Source organism: Lycorma delicatula, chromosome 4, assembly GCF_047948215.1.
Source record: "Lycorma delicatula isolate Av1 chromosome 4, ASM4794821v1, whole genome shotgun sequence".
Lineage (NCBI taxonomy): Eukaryota > Metazoa > Arthropoda > Insecta > Hemiptera > Fulgoridae > Lycorma > Lycorma delicatula.
This window is the reverse complement of record NC_134458.1, coordinates 58,690,440-58,715,303: the sequence shown is the minus strand read 5'-3', so window position 1 is coordinate 58,715,303 and position 24,864 is coordinate 58,690,440. Positions and strand designations below refer to the sequence as shown.

The 24,864-nt window shown below is 33.8% G+C and overlaps 1 protein-coding gene across 2 annotated transcripts in view; it reads right to left on the bottom strand.

Moving 5' to 3' along the window:
- Nucleotides 1–1,205: 1,205 nt before the first annotated feature.
- Nucleotides 1,206–24,864, bottom strand: part of LOC142323428 (putative chitinase 2) — a 30,456-nt gene continuing 6,797 nt past the window's right edge. Inside the window, exons 2-8 of one of the 2 annotated variants that reach the window (XM_075363029.1) lie at nt 20,283–20,492; nt 18,665–18,824; nt 7,921–8,008; nt 6,028–6,234; nt 4,242–4,406; nt 2,083–2,202; nt 1,206–1,689 (exon numbers count right to left, since the gene is read on the bottom strand). In XM_075363029.1, coding sequence (XP_075219144.1) covers nt 1,468–1,689; nt 2,083–2,202; nt 4,242–4,406; nt 6,028–6,234; nt 7,921–8,008; nt 18,665–18,824; nt 20,283–20,492 — 1,172 coding nt within the window. In that variant the 3' untranslated portion in view covers nt 1,206–1,467. The remainder of the gene's footprint in view (nt 1,690–2,082; nt 2,203–4,241; nt 4,407–6,027; nt 6,235–7,920; nt 8,009–18,664; nt 18,825–20,282; nt 20,493–24,864) is intronic. The other variant, XM_075363030.1, reaches the window with a different exon arrangement.

Sequence of the window (24,864 nt, the reverse complement as noted above, 5' to 3'; positions counted from 1 at the left end):
TACTACAGCCAAGAGCGTCAAAGGATGGTAAGAGGAACTTACAGTAGGATCCTAGTCGCCACCTTTGAAGAGCAATTTCAGCACACCATGTTTCCAATATGCTGGGAAGTGCCCAGCAAAAAACAACGTATTGAAAACTCTAGTCAGAGGACTAACAATCATGGCCAATGTGTGAACAAGAAGCTCTACTGTGATACCATCATATCCGGGGGCTTTATTCCTAGCCGGGCTACAAATTACTTGACGAACTTCCGCCTCAGTAATTTCTGAAGACAAAATCTCAGGGCAAGAACCTACAACTTCCCTTTGGACATGTCGACGATACATGGTCTCACCAACCTTAGTATCATCTGGAAGCAGATCGTCCATCAGATGAGTGAGGATACGATCTTTATCTATAGCAACACCATCCCGGGTCGAGAGAGCCGACAGAAGATTGTATTTTTTCCGCTTATGACCAAGAACCAATAAACAACACCCCATGGGTCTTTATTTCCCTGCTCTTGCACAAAAGAGCACCAGGAATCACGTTCCTTATGATTGTACTTATGACTAATACTTATGAAAAAGTACAACTTGCACCTTTCAGATTTTCTTTTTCTGAGATGATGATATTTATTATTACAACCAGTCCCTGTGGTAAATAGAGTAAATGTGCCACTTGCAGGGCTAAATAAGATTTGGCTAAATAAGATTTGTAATGATAAGTCAGCAATAAGTTACATTCAAAACATATTTTTGTGTTTTATTATTGTATTTTCATTTTGTTCGTTTTTTTTTTGTATGATCAATGTAATAAAATTTGTTTACATGGTACGATACTTTTATTCTTCTTATTAGTTTCATTAATGAACCACGACCTTGTTATGTAGGATTACTTAGGTTACACAATAAATTAGATATCACATTTTTTCAACTGTTTCTTTTGTTTGTTCATTGCTGCACTCTGATAAAATAATTTTTTTCAAAACTGTTGGCCTAATAATTTCTTAAATATTGCTTATAGAAATAGTTGATTCTATGTTAAAGGTGAAGCAGTAAGAACTCATTTTTGTAGCACTAAACAACAACTTTACCACTCATTAAAAAGACTATTTTCATTTTCGATTTTATCATCTCACTAATATTTACTGACAGACAATAAATTGAGTTTTTTCTTAAAATGATTTATTTAAGGATTTTATTTTAAGAAATTATGTTTGAAATAGAATATTTAATAGTCTTTATTCTACTTTGTCTTGGTCTGCTCTGAATTCTTTAATTTAGTCTAAAGTTATAGTTTTTCAAAATTGTCAGATTTTTTGAGTTGGATTCTGAGTTTTCTCTACATAAAAGATGATTAGTGATAAAGAATTCCTCTCACAGTCAAACGATTTTTTTTTTTAATTTATGTTTTTTTATGGAAGAAATAAAGAAGTAAATTTATTATTATAAAATAAATACAATTTTCATGAAAAGAAGTAATCACTAAAAATCAAAAACAGAAACAAAAACTGTTATTTTATCTTCATTGTCATTTTGCATTGGTTTTGCTGTATTTATTCCTAGTTCTTCATTAATTGCTAAAAGAAGAGGATATTTATAATTATTTTTTTCAGATCCTGGTAATGAACATGTTCCTTTGAAGTCATCTATATCTAGGGATGTAAATGCAACCCCCAGCAAATTTTTCTCTACAGCATATCTGACCTGTAAAATTAAACATAGATATAATATTACAAAACTTCTTCAACATTTTTAAAAACTTGCTTTATACCTTTTAGTCATACTTTAATCAAATTATTATCATACATTGCATGAGTTTAATTAGTAGGTTAATTTGGATTTCAAAAGATGACATCATATATTGAAATTTCTACTATATTTATAAAATATCAAACAAGTTCAATCAAACATTTACTATACAAAGTAATGAATTTTTCATCTGTGGCCTCAAAAACCTCGCATAGCCGTTTTGCAGATTTATATATATATATATATATATATATATATAGAATTTTACTTTTCAACAGAAAAATAGTGAGTGGAATTCAAACGCATTACTGTGTTATTTATAAAGTTCAACGGAAAGTGGTGTTTTACCTTCATCTTTAAACTTTGCTGATCTTCATATGAGATTTTCTGATTTCCTTTAGTAGCAATTGGAGTAGAAGATGCAGAATCCCATATTGACTTCCACCCTGAATCAAGGTATTCACAAATCTGAAATCGTAAATGTTATTGATTACTAACTAAAGTATTTCAGATTTTTTTATTCCTGGAATACTGAGCAGTTATTAATAGCAGGGTTTTTATTATCTAGCTTGTTTAAAACATATACTATCATGCAAATAGTGTGAACACAACTGCACTGTTTTTACTTAATGAGTAGGTGAAACAGATGTTCAGCTGTAAATTAAGCTTCTATTTAGGGTTGACAATATACATTCCAAATATCTCACTAATATCATTTTTTTTTAGTGACCATTTTTACAGCTATTCTTCAGCATATTTAGAAAAGGGATCGAGATATTATCATACAATACTGTTTTTATTAACAATTCAGGGAAAGATGAAAATGGAATTATAAGAAAAAACTCCTTAATCAAAAATTAGCATAGTTCCACAACTATGTCAAAAACTGAGATAAGTACTGCTGTATTTCAGGAACTATATCCAATATTTATGATTCTAGGCGAATCTTCATAATTTTCATTAGTCTTTAAAAAGTACGAACATAATAGATCACTTCAAATTGAATTTTATAACAGCTTTGCTTATGATTTGAAAATACTAAATCTCCTCGTAATTTTAGTATCATCAATTCTAGTTTTGTTTCTCTAGTTATTCAGTGTGCATTAAATTTTTATTAAGGTACATATGAAGCATACTATGTTATTAATACTCCATAATACAAAAATAATAATTATTATTATTTCTACTTTTTATAGGAAGTAATGACAAAATTCTTTTAAAAGATTTCTTAATTTTCTTTTCATTTCAAGAAAATGGAATGTATTTTAATGTTATTAAACTACTTTTAAAAAAATGATCGAGTGATTCAGTTGTGTTATATATCATTTTGTCTTAAGGTTTGATTATTACAATATTATTTCTTATCAGTTTTTTTGTATTTTTCCTTCCAATGGATGCTTTTATATATTTCACTATATATTATTTAGTTATTCTTTGGCCTTATGATTCAATCAAATAGTGGACCAGAAAAAATCCAAATTTTTATTAGGTATAAATCCATCTTTGAATTTTCATATATTGTTAAGGGCTTTATTATATTATCCTGTTCTCTGTAAAAAAAGAAACACCTTTAGCATTTCAGTGTTTCAAGACAATAGAAAAGGTTTTCATAGGATGAAAAGCTTTTGAAGAAAAATTATGGTTAATATCAGTCACTTTCTGAAGGTTAAAATTTCCTGAATAGCAACTGTTTTTGGTAAGCAGGGAGTTCACTTTCAAAATTGAAGTAATCTATTCATATTTATATATATTAACACTAGTATTACTAAGTTGGTTTGTTGTAATATCCAGGCTATTTCTATCAGGCTACATTCCTTGTAGCTAGCTTTTTAAGGAAGTGACATCTGGAAGGGGTAAATTTAAAAGTTAAGTAATTTATGATAATGAAACTCTGTTTTACCAAACTTGCAGGAATTTTGAAGTCAGAACTAATGTTAGATTCGTGGCTAAAATTTATTTAAAGATTTTAACAGTTTTCTCAATAAATTTTGTTAAAACAGGGGTCAGTTTCAGAGTAAAATTATGTTATTTTTTTTACATTTTTATTTATATTTTATTTTATGTTATTTTGTTTAAGCATTTGGGAAAATATTTCCAAGTAACATAACCTGATGTTCATTGCTTTGACTGTTCATTCTTTTTAGTCTTTTTCATATGATTTTATTATTGTTTTTTTGTAAATGACTAGTTTCCAAGTTAAAATTTCTTGCAGTATTACTCTTTCAACAATCCTGTAGATATTGACAAAACAAGTAATGTTAAAAAGAATATGTTATTATTTTCTTATAGTGTTATTTGTTGCTATCATTAGGGAGGTGTTCATCAAAAAAGACCACTTGGATTCTGGTTCTTACAGTTGACTTTATTCCAGCGATCCCAAACTATTTGACCTAAAAACTTGAAATTTTGGTTTTGTGAACTGCTATTTAGCATGCATGAAGGAAAAAGTTACGATTTTTGTTGTTTTGTATTTTCAATTGCTACATTTTATAAAATCCACATCTCACCTCAAATATTGCCAAAAAACCTTTGTCATCTGCAATCAAACCAGTTATTCCATCAATGTTTCCTGGTTTATCTACATTCTTGAATCCATATCCATTAGCGGCTACACGCAGTATTATTTTATTAGCAGGAGCACCTTTGTTTAAGAAATAGTCAATTGATTTTTTCTGTAAAATGTGTAAAATAATCAAATCAGTATTATTAAATAAGTAAAATTTTAAAAAGAATTATAATGACCTTATCCACTATAGATTCAATCTATTTTTACATGTTAATACACTTTCCGCATTAGATTGTCATGCTCTAACATATTACATCTAACTTTCAATTGATAAGAAAGTACACTGGCATTTATTGTACTTTTTATTTTTATATAATTTTATCAATGTATGCAAATTTTTTTTATTATAAATGATATTTATAGCAGGCAGCATGAAGCTCAATATTTGTGAAAAATATGGTAATGTTGAAGTGAGCTGCACAATTCAATGTTTGTGCTTTTGCAATAACATTAAATAAATTGCATTTCCAGCAATTGATTTTAAGCTATTTGTTTGATTTTTTAAATGAAATGTAAAATTACTAAAGTGTACAGTTCTAGAAAAGGCAGTAAACTACCCCTGTTTGTTCTGATGGGTAGATCATTTTTTTTGCCATTCATCTCCTTTCCTTACTGCTTACCCATTCTTTCTTGTTATAGGTTCTGTGGACGTAGGTCTGAGCTTACTAGATTCTCATACTGAAGATACCAAGGCCTGAAGATCCAGTGCATCACTGTTGGGGGTTGCTTGTGGACCTGTTTGGTGGCTGCTGCACAACAATTCTAATAGCTACTTGGGAAAGTTAGGCCTCATAATCTTCCTCCCAATATCCAATAACTAATAATATAGTGTACTAGAAATAAATTTGTCATTACTCTCAATATTATTTGTAAATATATTTACTGTTAACTATTCATTAATTGCACAATTAAAAGAAAATTTATATAATGTGTTCAATATTGTACTGATATTGAAGATTAATCTCAGGCCTATGGGTATTAAATGAAGTTCTAGACATTACAAGTGTTGGACAGAACATGATTGTAAAAAAGAGTAATGAGTGTTTTCTGTACTAAAAGTACAAGTGGGTCATAAATTTTATATATAAAAGTAATCTAGTAAAAATTGATTCTTATTTGTTTACTGGCTAGTTAACTTTCTTTGTTACAAAAAAGCATCGGTTCAGTTGAAGAAATATATCTTCATGATAGTACCTGAAGATCTCTCCAAATTATTTAAAATAAAATTATAAATATTTTCTTTTTCATAATCAATATTACTCAAGTGTTTAGTTTTTAAATAGTAATAATTAAAGAAAAAAAACCTGAATTTCATGTATCTTTGTGTTTAGTGTGTACTCAGTTTCCATTAATACTATCTAGTTTTTTGTTTTAAAGAAGTACTAGTACGTTTTTTTTATTAAATTAAAATGTTTGATATTTTGTAATACTGCTCTGACCTAGGCTTACCCATGGTTTTCCTTTACCCTTTCAGGTTGTATGTAAGCATTTACCAATCTGAAAAAAATACATATTTATATAGGTAAAATCCACTTGCCAGGATTTAATTTATGCAGTCATACAGAATATGCATCTTAAAGCATATTCTGTATGCTTTTACATTTAATTTAATTTCATTTGAATTAAATGTATTATTATAAAAATTCATGAAGACAAATTTTATAATGAATACATCAAACAATTTACTTAAAAAAAAGAAGAAACTGAGTGCTTGATCTACTACTTACAACATTTTTTTCATCATTTGAGTCTAGTGGAGCATGTATTCCAAATTTATTGTCATAAGGAGTGTGGTAGTAGTACACATTTATATTCATCCAGTCCACTTGTTGAGCTATCGCTGGTACATCATAGCCTTTGTCTATATCCTCCTTCAAACCGCTTAATATTACTGATAACAGTAAATTGTTTTTGCTGAATTCTTTTTTTAATTCCTGTGAAATTTATTGCAGGTCAATTATATATTTATAACTAATTGTCATAAGTATTAATAATTAGAAAAAGAGAGATTAATCGAAGATTCATGCTAAATCAGAAAACTGTTATGAAAATAAAGGATCCATAAATGGAGTGGTTTGAGTTAGAATAAGGCAAGGGTGTTGTCTATCATCGACCTTGTTTAATATGTATGTTGAAGATATGAAAAAAAATGTTCAAACAGAAAATAAAGGATCGGTAAAGGAAGAAAGAAAAAGGAAAATAACGTGTAAATTTTACAGATGAAATGGCTCTTTTTTTAGATGATGTACAGGATATTTACAGATGATTTTCAAAATTATAAAGCATTATTATAGTGTGGCATGAAAATGAATGCTAGCTAATAAAATGAAAGTAATGAGGACAAAAGAAAATAACGGGCAAGTGTCTACAGAAAAGAAGGAGTAAAGCAGTATAGATAAATAGGTACCTTGTTTTTAGAGAAGATTGCAAAAATGAAAAAAAAACAAAAACAAGAATGGATGAGAAAGCACATTTAAGAGAAATAAACAGTTACTATGAAGTAAGATAGAATTGGGTATGGGTAAGTGTCTTGAGAAGTGTTATACATGTGAAATATATGTTAAGAAAATGAGAAAAAAAAGGGCTGCAGGAACGAGGACATGGACAAAGATAAGATTAAAATGGCAGAAGTAATGAGGAGAATCAATAAGAATAGGAAAAATTAGAACGATTCAGAAAAAGCTGATATATCATGAGAAGAGAAGGATTACTTAAAAAAGTTTTAGTAGGATCAGAGAGGGTAAAAAGAAGGATATAAAAGATTAAAATGTAAAGATGATCTAAAAGAAATATGAGAAATCAAGACCATAAAAGGTTTAGCTGCGACAGAAGAGAACAGTGAAAGACAAAGTGCAAGAGATCTGCCTCAGTGCAGACAATCATATATGATATGATGAATGAATTTGTTTTACAAATGATAATAGTTCGTACATAATTGTTTTCTTTGGATGTCTAATTTCATTTAGTAGGTAAAAATATCTGATAATTTTACAATACTCCTGTAAATGTATTGAGTTACAGAGGTACAATTTTTTTGAATAAATAATGATAATAATTTTTAAATCACAACAAAAGCAAATTTGAAGAAAAGATACTTTATAAAATCATGTTGGAATATCTAATTTTTGTGAAAACCAATGAGGGATGTAACTTTATAGTCGTTTCTACGAGTCGCTTCATCAGTGAAGTTTTAGAAGGGTTGAGTTTTTGATTTTTACCATATATTTTATCAAATCCCATTATTTTATGAAATTCCTATGTGTTGAGTGAAAAAGCCAGTTATCTAGTAAATACAAATTTTTCACTTTAGGGAACACTTTGATAAACTTAAATCAATTCAGTCATTCAAGAACTTGTGGAAATGGACCAGCTTTGAAAATTTGACACCATTCCTATATTCTATGTTTATGAAAATAAAGAATTTAAAAAAACTCCTTGTTTAACGTTTACTCCTAGTTTAAGGTAAACCTTAAACAAAAAAATATGTTTTGGTCAGTTAAGGAATTAGTGTGCAGTGTTTTTCTGTTTTTTTTTTTTACAATGAAGTGGTTTTGAAATGAATTCATGAGTCAGGAGTATAACCAAATGTTTTTTACTGACTGTTTTCATGAGTTACTTACTTGTAACAGTAAAGGAAAATTGGATTTATCTTCTTCACTTCCACCTGGGTAAAACCAGTATAAATCAAGCCCATCAAAATTATAATTCCTGCAAAAAAAAATGAATGAGTTTTTCTTGCATAATGAATAGTATTTTTTGTATCAGTCATTTACAATCCTTAATACAATTTTCTGTATCAAAATAGAACACTGATGACAATTGGCTACTCTGTGCTTATATATGTTTAATGTAATTCACTTATAAGAACAAAGAAATTGTTAAAACTGAACTGCAAGAAATTTGTTAATCTTTCTTAATTGCCTTTGTCTGTCATTTTAGTTGCTTGTATATACAATAATTTTCTATTACTGTACTTTTGTGTTGTTTCCTTTCAGTTGCTTCTTCTGATGATATGAAAACCTAAGTAAGGTATAAAATAAGTGTTTTAAAAAAAACATTATTATAAAATATGGTTCAGTGTGTCATTACAAAAGTTTAAATTCCAAATTAATATCATCGACCGTCATGAATAAGAACATAACAAAAACTTAACAGCTATGCTCTTTTTTATAATACCATATGTATTATAAAATGATATTATTACTTTGTTATTCTGGAAGAATTGGAAACAATCTAACACATCTAAAAATTTTAATGCAAAGATTAATCTGCTGAAGTCATTGCAATAAAATGATGTGTTGTTTTCAGCTGTACAGAAAGCAGGACTATCACTGAAAACAACACTATCTGCCTAACCAGTATCGTTTATTATGTTGTAAATATATTATTATTTTTAAAAACTCTTTTTTGGTTAGTCTTTTAATCTTTTTTTGTATTTTACAGTTTCTTAAGAATATTTTCATCTTGTAAAAATAAATTTCTTTATACTACATATAATTTTTCTTAATCTCATTGGCATCTGCCTGCATCTCTATATTTGCACTTTGGTTCGACAGTTATTTAGCTATTAACAATTGCATTCATAATTTTTTAACATTCTTTTTTGTTTTATCTTTGACTTTCTAATTTGTTAACTTCTCAGTTCCTTAGTATTCTGTTCTGTTCTAATTTAAACATTACTGTACTGCACTTTTCTATGATTTTTTTATATTTTTAATTCTTTTCTTTTGTTGTACATTTTTTTCTCTTTTCTTTCTTACATTAACAAATTAACTAAATTTGGGAACCGTAAGTTAACTTTAGCATAATGAACTCAATAAAAATGAAGAGAGAATCAGTATTTTAAATATAAAATTACCATTACAAAATCTGATGTGGACAACACATGACTTCCTTGTATGCTATTAAATTACATACACATTTTTTTTTAAATGAAAAGTACATAAAATTTTATTTCATTAATAACTTCTGATATCTTTTCATAATTTATTTATTATTTTTTTTTTTTGAGGTTTTTAGGGGCATCGACTTCTTTGGTCTTTAGCCCCTTCACATTTAAAACAAAAAAACAAAAAAAGGTTCGCAATTTCACATTCTCATAGACTTTCGAATCCTTATGTTTGACGCCTAAGCTTTTCTTTCAGCCATACTTTCTTGTACTGTTTTTCCATTCTTCGAACGGCCTCAACTTCTGATGATAGAGTGTCTGAGGCCTCAGACATGGCATCTTCCTCTCTTTCTGATGCCAGTGACGTTCTCTGGCTGACATCAGGAGATGAAAGCTTCATAGGTGCAGTTAGCATTGTTGCTATTGAATCTAAACTCGCAAGCGATGCATTTTCGGCAACTGATAAACTTGATTCGGTCTCTAAGGGAGTACTAGGACCGGCTGAAACAGATGCTCTCACTGAAGCTGTTCGCTGAGCTTTTGGAGGCTCTACAGGTACAGTTTCAATATCGTCTATGTCTGGTGCTTTTTCAATAATAACTTGCACCTCCATTTCGGTAGACACAGATTTTTCTTGTACTCTTGTCACAGTTTCCTTAGTCTTCTGACTCGACAACGGAGTGGTCTTTTTGTCTTTGCCAGATAAATCAAGATTTTTAACTTTTATGTCAGTTGGTGGCGTTATAATCGTAGGTTTTGCTGGTTTTTGTGCTGCATCAGTAAGTCTCTTATATCAACGACGTCAGTCTGGGAATGAGCTTTCACATATTTGGTTGGTTCTGATCGATGAGTCGACTCAATCTTTGTATCAATGATTTTTTCTATCATTACTGCAAGACTTGGTGCCATCGTATTAAGCAACTGCTCCACGTTAATTTTTTATGAGGAAGGGGCAGCAGCTGCTTCTGCATAAGTGGTTGATGGTCGAGGTGTTCTTTGACTAACAATTCTCTTCGCTTCAGGATAACTAACTTTTTGAAGCGTTTTAACTTCCTGAATGGCCGTTTCAGTTTTACTTTACTGGGCAATTCCTGGATCGGCAGTTGTGGTGCCCTTTACAATTAATACAGATTGGAGGGTCTTTACATGGATCACTCTCATCTATCTTCATTCCACATATGCATATTTCCTGCGCTTCACATCTAGCTGCAGTGTGACCGAATCGTTGACACTTAAAACACCTCATAGGCTGTGGAATGAAAGCACGTACATCAAGCCGATGTATGCCAGCTCATACCTTTTCAGGAAGGTTAGGCCTATTAAATGTCAGTACATGCGAGGCCGAAGGAAGAACCTCACCATTTCTTCTCATTGTTAGTCTACGACACTGAATCATTCCTTGACTCGACATTTCCTGTACTATTTCTTCTTCTATACAGTTTAGAAGATCGCGGCAAATAACAACTCCTCTGGATGTGTTAAGGGTGCTATGCGGTTGCACAGATACCGCAAATTCACCGATCTTCTTCAATGCCTGGACTTTCTGGCTTTGACTGTCGTTAATAGTTTTGACGTGCAATCCATTAAAAGTCTTCCGGATTTCTTTAACGGGACCACCAGCACAATTAGCAATCTTCTAGCGATTAAGAATGGACTGACCTTTTGGAAGTTTCCATTCTCCTTCGTAATAATTAAATATCTTGGTTTGGGAACATTATTTCCAAACAACGACTTTCTCAATTCTCTACTGATTCTGTCAGCATCTTTCTTGATTTTATCTGACTCCTTACTCTTTTTCCTCATCGCTTGTGGCGATTCGGAGGTTTCTAAACGAGGGCGTATACGTGCACCCTCTGCCATGTTAGATTGTTCAAGAATATTCATTGTATATTTCCCTTCTGTAGCAAGGCTAGCCGCGGGGGTACATCCCCACTCCAGGGTTACTAACCTTGGAGGTCCGATTCGGTACTCTGGTGGAACCGGCATATGTCCTGGCAGAGAGCGAATGCTCAATCTCTGCACTCACTCCAGGCTCCTACTCACAGAAGCTTTCAGAGCTCCCATGCACTGACATACATGGGAACCATTGCTACATGCTTGCCATCGCAGGGGGCATGTGGACAACGGAAGGGTCTCCGTTACACCTGCAATAATAATGACCCTGGCCGCCACATCGCCAGCTCTAAAAATTGTATGAATCCATTTCCAAATCGTTTATTTGTCCATATCCTGCAGGTGGCCGAAAAATCCAGTCCGTCTGGTGACCTGAAGTTGGAAACAGGTCAAAAGTAAAAGAGCATAACAGAGGAATTTACTCGGAACCCCGTTAGCCAGCTATGTGTATTGTACATAAGTACAGCTGTTGCCGCCCTGGACGTGGGACGTAGCTGTTGTGTTCCGGACGTGGGGATTATCTACCTCAGGGCATTATTATTATTATTATTATTATTATTATTATTATTATTATTATTATTATTATTATTATTATTATTATTATTATTATTATTATTATTATTATTATTATTATTATTATTATTATTATTATTATTATTATTATTATTATTATTATTATTATTATTATTATTATTATTATTATTATTATTATTATTATTATTATTATTATTATTATTATTATTATTATTATTATTATTATTATTATTATTATTATTATTATTATTATTATTATTATTATTATTATTATTATTATTATTATTATTATTATTATTATTATTATTATTATTATTATTATTATTATTATTATTATTATTATTATTATTATTATTATTATTATTATTATTATTATTATTATTATTATTATTATTATTATTATTATTATTATTATTATTATTATTATTATTATTATTATTATTATTATTATTATTATTATTATTATTATTATTATTATTATTATTATTATTATTATTATTATTATTATTATTATTATTATTATTATTATTATTATTATTATTATTATTATTATTATTATTATTATTATTATTATTATTATTATTATTATTATTATTATTATTATTATTATTATTATTATTATTATTATTATTATTATTATTATTATTATTATTATTATTATTATTATTATTATTATTATTATTATTATTATTATTATTATTATTATTATTATTATTATTATTATTATTATTATTATTATTATTATTATTATTATTATTATTATTATTATTATTATTATTATTATTATTATTATTATTATTATTATTATTATTATTATTATTATTATTATTATTATTATTATTATTATTATTATTATTATTATTATTATTATTATTATTATTATTATTATTATTATTATTATTATTATTATTATTATTATTATTATTATTATTTTTTTTTTTTTTTTTTTTTTTTTTTTTTTTTTTTTTTTTTTTTTTTGAGGTTTTTAGGGGCATCGACTACTTTGGTCATTAGCCCCGTCCCACTTCAAAAAAAAACAAAAAAAAAGGTTCAAAATTTCACAAAATGATCAAAATTTTGCTTTTCCTTATAATTTCTGGTCCAATTATATCACTTTCTGGGCTTTCCTTTCGGCCAACCCTTTTTACACCGCTTTTCCATTCTGCGAACGGCCTCAACTTCCGACGACAGAGTGTCTGAGGCTTCGGACATGGCATCGTCTTCTCTTTCTGACGCCAATGACGTTCGCCGGCTTACATCAGGTGATGAAAGCTTCAATGGTGCTGTGAGCATCGTTGCAATTGAGTCTAAACTTGCAACCGATGCACTTTCGGCGGCTGATGAACTCGATTCGATATCTAAGGCTGTGCTTGGGCCGGCTGATACAGATGCTCTCGCCACAGTTGTTCTCTGAGCTTTTGGGGCCTCTGTAGGTACGGTTTTAATATCGTCTGTGTCTGGTGCTTTTCCGATAGTTACTTGCACCTCCATTTTGGTTGACGCAGATTTTTCCTGTACTCTTGTCACAGTATCCTTATCTATATGACTCGTCGTCGGGGTGATCTTTAGATCTTTGTTGGATAGATCAAGATTTTTCTTCATTACGTCTATTGCTGGAGTTATAATCGAGGATTTTGCTGGTTTTTTAAACTGCACTGGTGCGGGTCTTCTGTCGGCGACGTCGGTCCGGGATTGAGCCTTCTCATGTTTACTTTGTTGTATCTGTTGAGTAGACTCGATCTTGGAATCAATGATTCTTTCTATTATTGTCGCGAGACTTGGCGCCATCGTATTAAGCAACTGCTCCACGTTGATTTTAGGTGTGGGGGGAGCAGCAGCTGCTTCTGCGTATGAAGTCGATGGTCTAGGTGTACGTAGGTTAACAATCTTCTTCGCTTCAGGGTAGCTGACTTTTTGAAGCGTTTTAACCTCCTGAATGGCTGTTTCTGATTTGTATACTGGGCAGTTCCTGGATCGACAGTTATGGTGCCCTTTACAATTAATGCAGACTGGAGGGTCTTTACATGGATCACCCTCATGTATCTTCAATCCGCATATACAAATTTCCTGCGCTTCACATCTAGCTGCAGTGTGTCCGAAACGTTGACATCTGAAACATCTCATCGGCTGCGGAATAAATGCCCGTACATCAAGCCGATGGATGCCAGCTCGTACCTTTTCAGGAAGACTTGGCCTATTGAATGTCAATACATGAGAGGCCGAAGGAAGAATCTCACCATTTCGTCTCATAGAAAGTCTGCGACAATGTGTCACTCCCTGACTAGACATTTCCTGCACTATTTCTTCTTCAGTACAGTTAAGAAGATCACGGCAAACAACAACTCCTCTAGATGAATTGAGTGTACTATGCGGTTGGACAGTAACCGCAAATTCACCGATCTTCTTCAACGCCTGGACTTTCTGACTTTGCATGTCGTTTATAGTTTCGACATGTAATCCGTTAAACGTCTTACGGATATCCTTGACAGGACCACCAGCACAATTTGTAATCTCTCTAGCAATTAAGAATGGACTTACCTTTTGGAAGTTACCATTCTCTTTTGTAATGACCAAAAATCTTGGTTTGGGAACATTATTACCAAACAAAGCTTTTCTCAAATCTTTACTGATTTTATCAGCATCTTTTCTAATCTTATCACTCTCCTTACTTTTTTTCCGCTTCGCTTGTGGCGAATCGGCGGTTTCTAAACGAGGGTGTTTACGTGCACCCTCTGCCACGTTAGTTTGTTCAGAAAAATTCATGAACAGTGGATCCCTTCTGTAGCAAGGCTAGCCGCCGGGGTACACCCCCACTCCAGGGCTACTAACCTTGGAGGTCCTATCCGGTACTCCGGTGGAACCGGCATATGTCCTGGCAGAGAGCGGATGCGCAGTCTCTGCACTGACTCCAGGCCCCTACACACCGAAGCTTTCAGGGCTCCCATGCTCCGAACATGGGCACCTTAACTACATGCTTGCCATCGCAGGGGGCATGTGGACAACGGAAGGGTCTCCGTTACACCTGCAATAACATTGACCCTGGCCGCCACATCGCCAGCTCTAAGAATGGTATGAATCCATTTCCAAAATCATATGTTACTCCATTTCCTGCAGGTAGCCAAAAATCCAGTCCGTTTAGTGACCTGAAGTTGGAACCAGGTCAAACTCAACAATGCATAACCGAGGAATTTACTCGGAACCCCGTTAGCCAGCTATATGTGATGTACAAAGGTACAGCTGTTGCCGCCCTGGACGTGGAACATAGATGTTGTGTTCCGGACGTGGGGATTATCTACCTCAGGGCATTATTATTATTATTATTATTATTATTATTATTATTATTATTATTATTATTATTATTATTATTATTATTATTATTCTCCATATAATTATTATTATACTCCAGGGCGGTAGACTGGGGTATGGCGCATACCAACTCCAGAGGGAAATACATTCTGGACATGGCGGCACGTACTGGACTCGTGATTCTTAATACAGGGAACACGACGACGTTCCGCCGCCCAGGATATTTGGAAACCATTCCTGATATTTCCCTCGCCTCCGAAGAGTTGGTCACGCTCGTCCAGGACTGGAGAGTCCTCGAGGATTATACCGGTAGCGACCACCAATACATCTCATTTAGAGTCCTAGATGGTACACGAGAGCGCCCGGGGCCCCCACGGCAGGCGAAAAGATACAACATCAACAAAATTGACGAGAATAAATTCTCCTCAAAGATCTCGTCAGGGGTGGTAGCCCCTGAAAACTTCGCCAACGGGGGGGACGCTGGCGCTGAAGCCGTAGTTGCTGCGACTATGCGGCTGATCGCTTCTGCATGCGACGCCTCCATGCCCCACGGGGGGCCGAGGCACCAGAAGCGACCCGTGTACTGGTGGACACCAGAGATTGCGGGGTTTCGCCGGGAGTGTCTTCGACTAAGACGAGTGGCGCAACGTGCGAGGAATCGCATAGACGCGAACGCCAGGTCAGCCGAGTACAAGACGGCAAAGAAGCGGCTCCGTCGAGCCATCAACGTGAGCAAGGCACGCTGCTGGAGAGAACTGACGGAGACCGTGGATGCAGACCCTTGGGGGCTAGGTTACAAGATAGTAACTCGGCGATTGGGGGTCTCGCGGTCACCAGCTCCACTAGACGAAGCTAAAGCGGAACACGTCGTTAAGACGTTGTTCCCGGCGCACTCGGTCCGTGCCGAACGGGACTTCAGCGACGTGGGCGACTTTTCGCTCTTCTCGATGGAGGAATTGGAAGGAGTCCTACGGTCGCTGAAATGTAAAAAAGCCCCTGGTCCCGACGGTATACCGGCCGAGGTGCTCAAACTAGTGGGGCGCTGCAGGCCCCGTCTTCTACTAGACATGTATAATGCATGTCTGAAGGCTGGGTCTTTTAGCGCCAGGTGGAAGACCGCGCGTCTTGTGCTAATTCCCAAAGGAAAAGAAAACCCAGAGTCGCCGTCCTCCTACCGCCCATTGTGTATGCTTGACACAGCTGGGAAGGTATTGGAGAAGCTGTTAAAAAAAAGACTGGTTACGGCGATGAATCAGGCAGGTGGCCTGTCACCTAACCAGTACGGTTTCCGGCAGGGTCGATCGACCCTAGACGCAATCCAGGAGGTTGTTGAGGCAGTGCGGCGAGCAGAGGACCACAATCATTTTTCGCGACGTGTGGTCCTTCTCGTTACGTTGGACGTAAAAAACGCGTTCAACTCCGCACGATGGAGCGATATGATTCGGGCCCTGGAGCATTCGTTCCATGTGCCTCAATACCTTCTGAGAATGGTAGACGCATACCTGAGGAACCGCGGTCTCATTTACGAGACCGCAGCAGGCTGGCGTAGGACTACGATCACGTCAGGGGCGGCGCAGGGGTCGATTCTCGGCCCCGACCTTTGGAACGCCGTCTACGATGGCTTGCTGAGGCTGGAGATGCCTGAAGAGTCTGCCTTGGTTGGGTACGCTGACGACGTTGTGCTACTTGTCGCGGACCGCGACGTGGAGCGCGCCCAACTCAGGCTCAGTCGGGCCATGCACAGAGTCGGTGCCTGGCTGGACGATCATGGATTGTCTCTAGCTCTCAGCAAAACGGAGATCGTAGTTCTCACGAAGAAACGTATCGACACCCTTCTTTCCCTGCGGGTCGGGGTAGAGGTTGTCGAGACCAAGCCGGCCGCAAAGTACCTCGGTATGATGATTGACCGGAAACTCAGCTTTGCTGAGCAGCTTCGTACAGCCGCCGACAAAGCTGCGAGAGCCGTAACTGCTCTCAGCCGGCTTATGGCGAATGTCGGCGGACCGAAGGCCAGCAGACGGCGATTGCTGATGTCCACGGTACATTCCATCCTGCTATACGGGTCGGAAGTGTGGGCCCAGGCATTAAGAGTGGCGAGAAACCGGAAGCGGCTCGCGCAGGTGCAACGCACCGCTGCCTTGCGAGTCGCTTCCGCGTATCGGACGGTCTCCGAGCCTGCAGTACTTGTGGTCGCCGGCGTCATACCGATTGCTATTTTAGCAAGGGAGCGCCAGGCGATCTACGGGAGGCGGCGGGCAGGCGGAGACCGGGTGACCATTGCCAACGAGGAACGCACTCGCACATTCCTCGCATGGCAAGAGACCTGGGACCACGAGACCAGAGGACGATGGACCGCAAGGCTTATTCCTCTGGTCAGACCGTGGACGGAGCGACGGCATGGAGAAGTGGAGTACTACATGACCCAATTTTTAACGGGTCACGGGTACTTCCGTGCTTACCTCCATGTCATAGGGAAAGCGCCGTCCCCCGACTGCCTGTATTGTCCCGGTGTACGGGACGACGCCGAGCACACCTTTTTCAAATGTGCTCGGTGGGTGGCAGATCGAGGGACATTAGAGGCGGATCACGGAGCACTGAGTCCCCACAACGTGGTTGCGATGATGCTCCGCGACCTGGGCAGCTGGGAAAGAGTAGCCCGATTCGTCGGCAACATACTCAGGGCCAAAAAGGTTGACCTGGACAGTCCTGAAAATTAGGTAGCACCAAACAGGCTAGTATAGGAGGACTCGACCGGAAGTAATGTGATAAACGGTTCCGGGTCGAGCCCTGGTAGAAAGGGGGGTGGTTTTAGTCGGTAGTCCGCTGATGGTGATTGGATAATACCAACAGCGGGAGCCCGACACTCCGTGCGTAAATGCATTTCCACCTCCCTCCTCAAAAAAAAAAAAAAAAAAAAAAAAATTATTATTATTATTATTATTATTATTATTATTATTATTATTATTTATCATAAACCTTTTTTTACAATCAGTGGTTAATAATTACTAATAAATCAATATATTTAAATTAAAAAAAAGAAGGAGATGTCTGATTAAACCGATGTACCTTCCCCTTGTAAGATCAAAATATTATGTTAATTAAAATTTTATTTAGCTATAACTCTGGAACCAATGAAAATATGTACCACTTATGATATATCATTGAAAAGCTCTGAATGAGGGCTTACTATTGCAGTTAAGAAAAAGTCCAAAATCCCAATTGATTTGGATTTTGGGCTTTTTTGGTCACTTTTGGTTCAGTCGATTATAATCAAAAGGGTAGGTGCACAAGTAAATGTTACAATAGTCGCAAATATAAAATTTCAACATCCTACAGCTAGTCATTTCTGAGTTATGCAAGATACATATGTACATACGTATGTACAGACGCCATGCTGAAACTAGTCAAAGTGGATTCAGGGATGATCAAAATGGATATTTCCATTGAAATCTGAAAACCAAAATTTTTTGAAATCGCAATACTTCCTTTACTTCGTACAAGGAAGTAAAAGTAATGATGCATATCTATTATCTATTTTTACTATTAGTGAGACTATATATGTTATAATATCTGCAAAAGTTACTTTTCATCAGAACTTAAAAATCAAATGTAAATGTGTTTGGTGTTTGTACCTCCTATATTAATCTATGTAATAAGTGGAGGGATTCTATGATTATTGAAATGTTAAATACACATTTGATTTTATATAAATTCAATCACAAAAAATTGAACCGATAACATACTTAAGAAAGGTGACTGCATTTGTTGCAAATTTTTTTCTTTTCTTTACTGATGCAGATAGTCTGGAAAAGTTTTTACCAGGTTCTCTTGATCCACCAACACTCAGAAGTACTTTTAAATGAGGATTCTTTATCTTGAGCGCAGTCATTTTGGTGTACAAACCTGAAAACGACAAAAACTTTATCAAACTATTCATTTTGTATTATACTATGAAAATTTATCAAGACTTAAAAAAGGGCATTCTTTGCACAAAATATCTTGTACATTTTTAATCAAAATTTAGGTTTATCGTAGGTGATTTTCAGGAATTATGGCATAATGATCTAATTAAATATCACAGTAATATTTGCTAACTCATCATATTAAAATTGTTGTGTTCTTTACTACCACTGAACTTCCCTGGTATTTTCTTCAGATACCACATACTGATTCCAGCTTCCAGCCAACTATCAAAGTAGTTTTGGATATGCAAAGCTGCATAATTCATTATTTTTTAATATTCTTTTTATTTACAATTGATTTTCTAGTTTGTATCGTTCAGTTTATTTCTATTCTGCATCATTTTAAATTAAACATATTTTTCATACGGTAGATTTTTATGTATCTCAGTTTTTCTTGCATTGTATATTTTACCCATTTTCTAGTTTACCATAAAAAATTAATGAAGGTGATAATAATTTATGATTTTCTAACTTAAGCGTACTAAACTTAAGGAAAGAAAAAGAAAAAAATAGAATCGGTGTTTTCCAATTTCTCAAACATTTATCATGTATTAATCAGTTGTTTTTATTAACAATCACCTAGATCCCTTGTTTATCAGTAACTTTCTCTTAACTCAGAAAAACATTTTACCCGCTTGTAAACTGATGTTTTCTTCATTGCACCATCCATAAAAATTATTTTTTTTGACACAGAGAACTAGGAGGGTCAGATCTGTACCCATAGAACCAATAACTGGGGATAAAAAGAGTAGGCCGTAAGAAAGTGCAATCTAATTATCAGAGGGAGGTTACTATCATGCCCAAGATCCTTAATCACGTAAAGGATATTCAAAGAAGATTCGTTAGTGGCTTTGGTATTGTTGAATATAAAATTACAGTTTTTAATCGGTAATACAGACTATTCTTTTATTTCAAGAAAAAATATATACTTCGCATAGAGTTACATGGAGAAAGCCGTTAGAGAATTCAACCGGCTTCCTTGCATCAGGAGTAAAGTATGTGTCAAAGTATTAGAGGGATAATTCATTGCTGTGAATAAATTACTGTTCTAACCTCACACCGCATGTCTTCCCGATCCTTTCTGTTGCAACATTATAAGTAATTTTTCTCTTTCAAACAGGTCCCAGAAAAAATGTTCGCCTACTTTCTATTCATTCTTAGTAAAGTTATCCTATTCGATACATTTACCTAAAGCACTGAAATTATTGTCATTTGTTGCGTATCAGTTCACTAATTAATCCTGTACTCGTACGTGACGTACCGTTTTCATATATTTTGTACTTAGATGTCTATGATGAGTGTTTTTCCTTTGTACATAAAAATATTTAAGTAAATAGCTATAATGGAATCTTGAAAACAACTGAACGTACTTAATCTGTATCATTAAATTATTTCTTACCATGGCCGTTGTTATCTTTTAAATCGATATGGTTCACTACACTGATAATATCATCGACCGTATCTGGTTGTAACCCTCCAAGTAAATACACAAGATGTGTACAAAGTTTAGGATCAATATTTTCCACAGTAAATTGAAACGACTCTCTATAAATAGCCCATGACCGGACATAACAGATTAGAAATTTGGTTTGAGAATGTCCACCTGTAACTAAAAAAAAGAATATATATATATATATATATAACTATATGTACTCGTATGTTCAATTATTATTTATAATTAAATTTACGTAATCATATTATGCGACCTGCTGTCTAGGGATATCAAAGAAAGATACAGGGATAAACCATATAATTTTCATAGAGTAAACAGGTTACGAAGTAAATTTTACTTTAATGATGCACGAGCCCACCTATGAGGTAAAAGTGAGGCAAAAAAAAATGTTACTTAATATTGACTTGGCTATTTGTGTACTTTGAAGTATCTTTTCATCGTTTAATTTTGCAATCTGCATGTCCCCACTCAGTTACACTTGAAAAAAAGAGTTTTTCAAGATGAAAAAGTATATTTTCACTTGTCAGAAAAAAAAGAATTTTTCATAATGGAAGACAAAACGACACCGCTTAACATTTAAAAAAAAACCGTTTCAACAAAAGTTACTGCTCATTGAGAAATAGTTGGACTTTGATTTTTATTCTGTAAGGTACATTTTAAGGAAGATAATCAAAATAAAATTTTAACCGACAGACAGATAAAACTGTTCAAATATTTTTAACATTTATGAATAGAAGTCGACGCAGAGTTTACGGGGTTTAAATGTTATTTCTGAAAATATTTTTATCGAACGGATATCATCAAAAAAACATCAAACCGTTTTTCAACAGAATAAATATCTCTTAAAGTTTTTAAAATCACATTTTACTTGAGTCGTATCGGGTTAAAGTATACACAAGTTTTATTACATTTGAAATTTAAAGAAAGTCGAAACTCAAAAAAGTGTTATTTTTTAGCGCCTTTTTTATAATTTGGTTTTATTTCTTATCAAGTCTATTTCATTTAAATACAAATAGACCTACGAAACAAACTTTCCCGTTTGAAAAAATCAGCTCAAATAAAGATGAAGGCAAAAATCTAAAATACTGAAAATAAAAAACTAGAAAGGTATATAGAGGAATGACGTAAATATACTGCTACCAGATGTGAAATAAGGCTCTCTGGAATAACGGCATTATACATTATTTTTTAACCTCAAGATTATCAATTCATTTTCCTGAATTTCCACATGAAACTACTATGAGCATGAGGGGTATTAGACTATAGACTATCATCTATTTCTATATCATGGCAACATAACTTTTCGTTTAAAAACTTCCCAGTTACATTATTGGGGAAAGACTTACAACAGGATTACCACAAAAACTTCCACACAAATTAAACAAAGATTCTTCGAAATAATAAATATATTTAATGAAATATATATATATATATAAAGTTAGGAATGACGATGCAAATATTATATATGGGTCGAATTAAAAAAACCAATTCCTTTTACTGGTCTGTTGAAAGCAGAATGCATTTCTTAGTTGTTCTGCACCAATAAACAACTTGATGAAAAGTAACAATTATTGTAAATAACATCTGTATTTTCATGTAAACTTCAACGGAATAAAACATTTTTGTATCACTCAATAATGCAAAATAAATCTAAGAAGTTATACGTAAAATTATAATGTTATAGTCAAAACCTAAGTTTGGTAATAATGTATTGATATTTTTATCATTTATTTACGCGCGCGCTCGTAAATAAATGCGTGTTATTTCCTGCTAGAGTAGGAGGATTTGTTTTAAAACATGAATATAGGGAAAAAACTTTCCTGTCGATCAGACCAGGTGGAAAATTTTCCTAAACACGTCTCGGTTAACATACTTTTTCATTTTTCTGTTTAGCCTCCGGGAATTACCGTTCAAGTGTTACTTCAGAAGATGAATGAGGGTGATATGTATGAGTGTAAATGAAGTGTAGTCTTGTACAGTCTCAGGTCGACCATTTCTGAGATATGTGATTAATTGAAACCCACCACCAAAGAACACCGGTATCCACGATCTAGTATTCAAATCCGTATAAAAGTAACTGCCTTTACTAGGAATTGAACGCTGGAATTCTCGATTTCCAAATCAGCTGATTTGGGAAGACGCGTTCACCACTAGACTAACCTGGTGTGTTCAGATAACAAATTAAAATTCGGTAGCCTCACTACCATTCCGACATTTGTTTATAAAGAAAATAAAATTTAAGAACCATGTTTTTTTCACTATTTTGGCTGTAGGTCGTTAAATATTGATTTTACAGAAAAAATCATTTCTGACAAAAATGTAGAGCGAAATATTCTACACAAAAAAATCTGTGAACATATTCCGATCAAGTTATAAATAAACGAGCTAGCGCAATCACTGAAATATAGACATACTGAAACGGGCACTAGCGTTAGAAATCCGAGCCAACAAAGATAGCTGATTTAGAAGTATACCTCTCTTTGTTACAGTCCGTTCAAAAGGTTTGTGACGATCTCTCTCATCACAAATCACAAGTTATATTTCATAATTCAAGTTATTGTAGTTATTGTTTCACTAAGTACAAAACTTACTAAAATTTAACGAAATTAAATATTAAACAGTAGTTGGGGAAAAAAATTTACTTTTAGATGGTAATATCAGTTTTACATAAATTTAAATTGATGACGGAGTTTTGTGAGCGTAGTATCTGTAAAATCCGTCAGCGCACACCAAACAATGAAAATAACAGTATAAATAAATGTTTGTAAATAGATAAAAAAAAACAAATTTTTATGTTAAACTTGGTAAAGTTATACAGAAATATGTACTTTATTGAGTGTTAACCATTGATTTCATTATTTTTAAGAAAATTTCAAAAAATGTAATTGTTTAAAATAAATCACGAGTTTTTTTTTTTGTTTTTAATGTAATAGATCATTCTCAGATTTATTTATGAACTTATGAAAATGTTACTAAACGTATTTTTTTTTTTGTAAAATTTTCCGTTCTACAACTTTTGTTTGAATCATTTTTCGATTAATTCAATATTTAATAACTTGCAACCGAAAAACGGGACTACGACACGTTTATAGCTGCTCCAGCGAATCTACGAGCTTGTGACGTCACGTGCTGAAATCTCATTATATTATTTTTCCAAAACATTATTTTTGCGCGTAATTATTATTTTTATTCTATTTTTCGACTTACAAACAATACGGGCGCCCAAATAATAATTTATGTTGTTGTGTGTTCAATTCTTTCCACTTGAGTTGATTACATGTATAAAAATGGTTAATGACTCAATCTTGTAAACAATAACAATTCCTTAACCAATGGGTAATGCTCTGATTGGTATTATGTACAAGGCGCTTTAAAAATGTATACATGCAGTTAGAAATGATGTATTTCGTCATGATTATATTTAGATCCGTCATTCATAGTACACAATGTGTGTATAAAGAAATAAACTTTAATCCAGTATATATCGTGCTCACTGACAGTATTCGGATAGCGTGTTTGTGCGGTCATATTATTTTATAATTACTCATTGTTTTTCGCAAATCTTTTGTAATATATTATTTTTTATTTTATTTTTGTTTGTGTGTTATGAGACAATTTAAATCCGTAGTTAAGAAAAGAAACTTAGGAGTCAAGTACGTGAAATTATTAATAATGTTTATGATTTTATGAAAAAATAAGCTTTAAAAGTAGGTAAATTAACTGACGACAAGCATATAACTGGCATTCAAAAATGCGAAGAAAGAACTGCTGCTGTTTGTGGAATATCAAGAACACAGATTCAAAAACTCAGAAGGGAAAAAAAGACATGATTCTTCAATCAACATCCCAATCGTGTTCTTTCAGCACGCCAAAAAGTATAAACGTCATTTGAAACTTGTCAGTGGACTGGACAGTTTGATTTAGGTGTAGTTAAAAGAACTGTTAATGAATTACATTCAAAGAATGAATTACCTACTTTAAAAAACTAAGGCAAGAACTTCAATCATCTATTGATTTTAAAGGCAATGAATCAACTTTAGCTGTTATTTTGAAAAAGTTAGGTTTAAACGACGTAAAACTGAAAATAACAGAAAACGTTTAATTGAAAAATCCGATATCAGGTGGAAGAGAATTGAATATTTGTAGGCAATGGCTAAGTACAAAGCAATGCTACAATTGTTTATTTGGATGAAACGTACGTTTTGAGTTCGCATTTATCGATAAAGTCGTGGTCTGATGGTATTGTTGAGGGACTTCATGTGCCGATTAATAAAGGTGACGTTTAATAGTAATTCGTGCCGGAGGAGAAATCGGTTTTATTCCGAACGCATTACTAACTTGGAAATCCAGTTCGAAAACTGGTGACTATCATGACAACATGAATACAGACAATTTCATGAAATGGGCGCGTGAAAAATTGATTCCAAATCTTCCACCAATGTCTGTAGTAGTTGTTGATAACGCCCCCTATCACAATACAGGTATTGATAAAGCGCCAAATTCTAACTCCAGAAGAAAAGATATGACT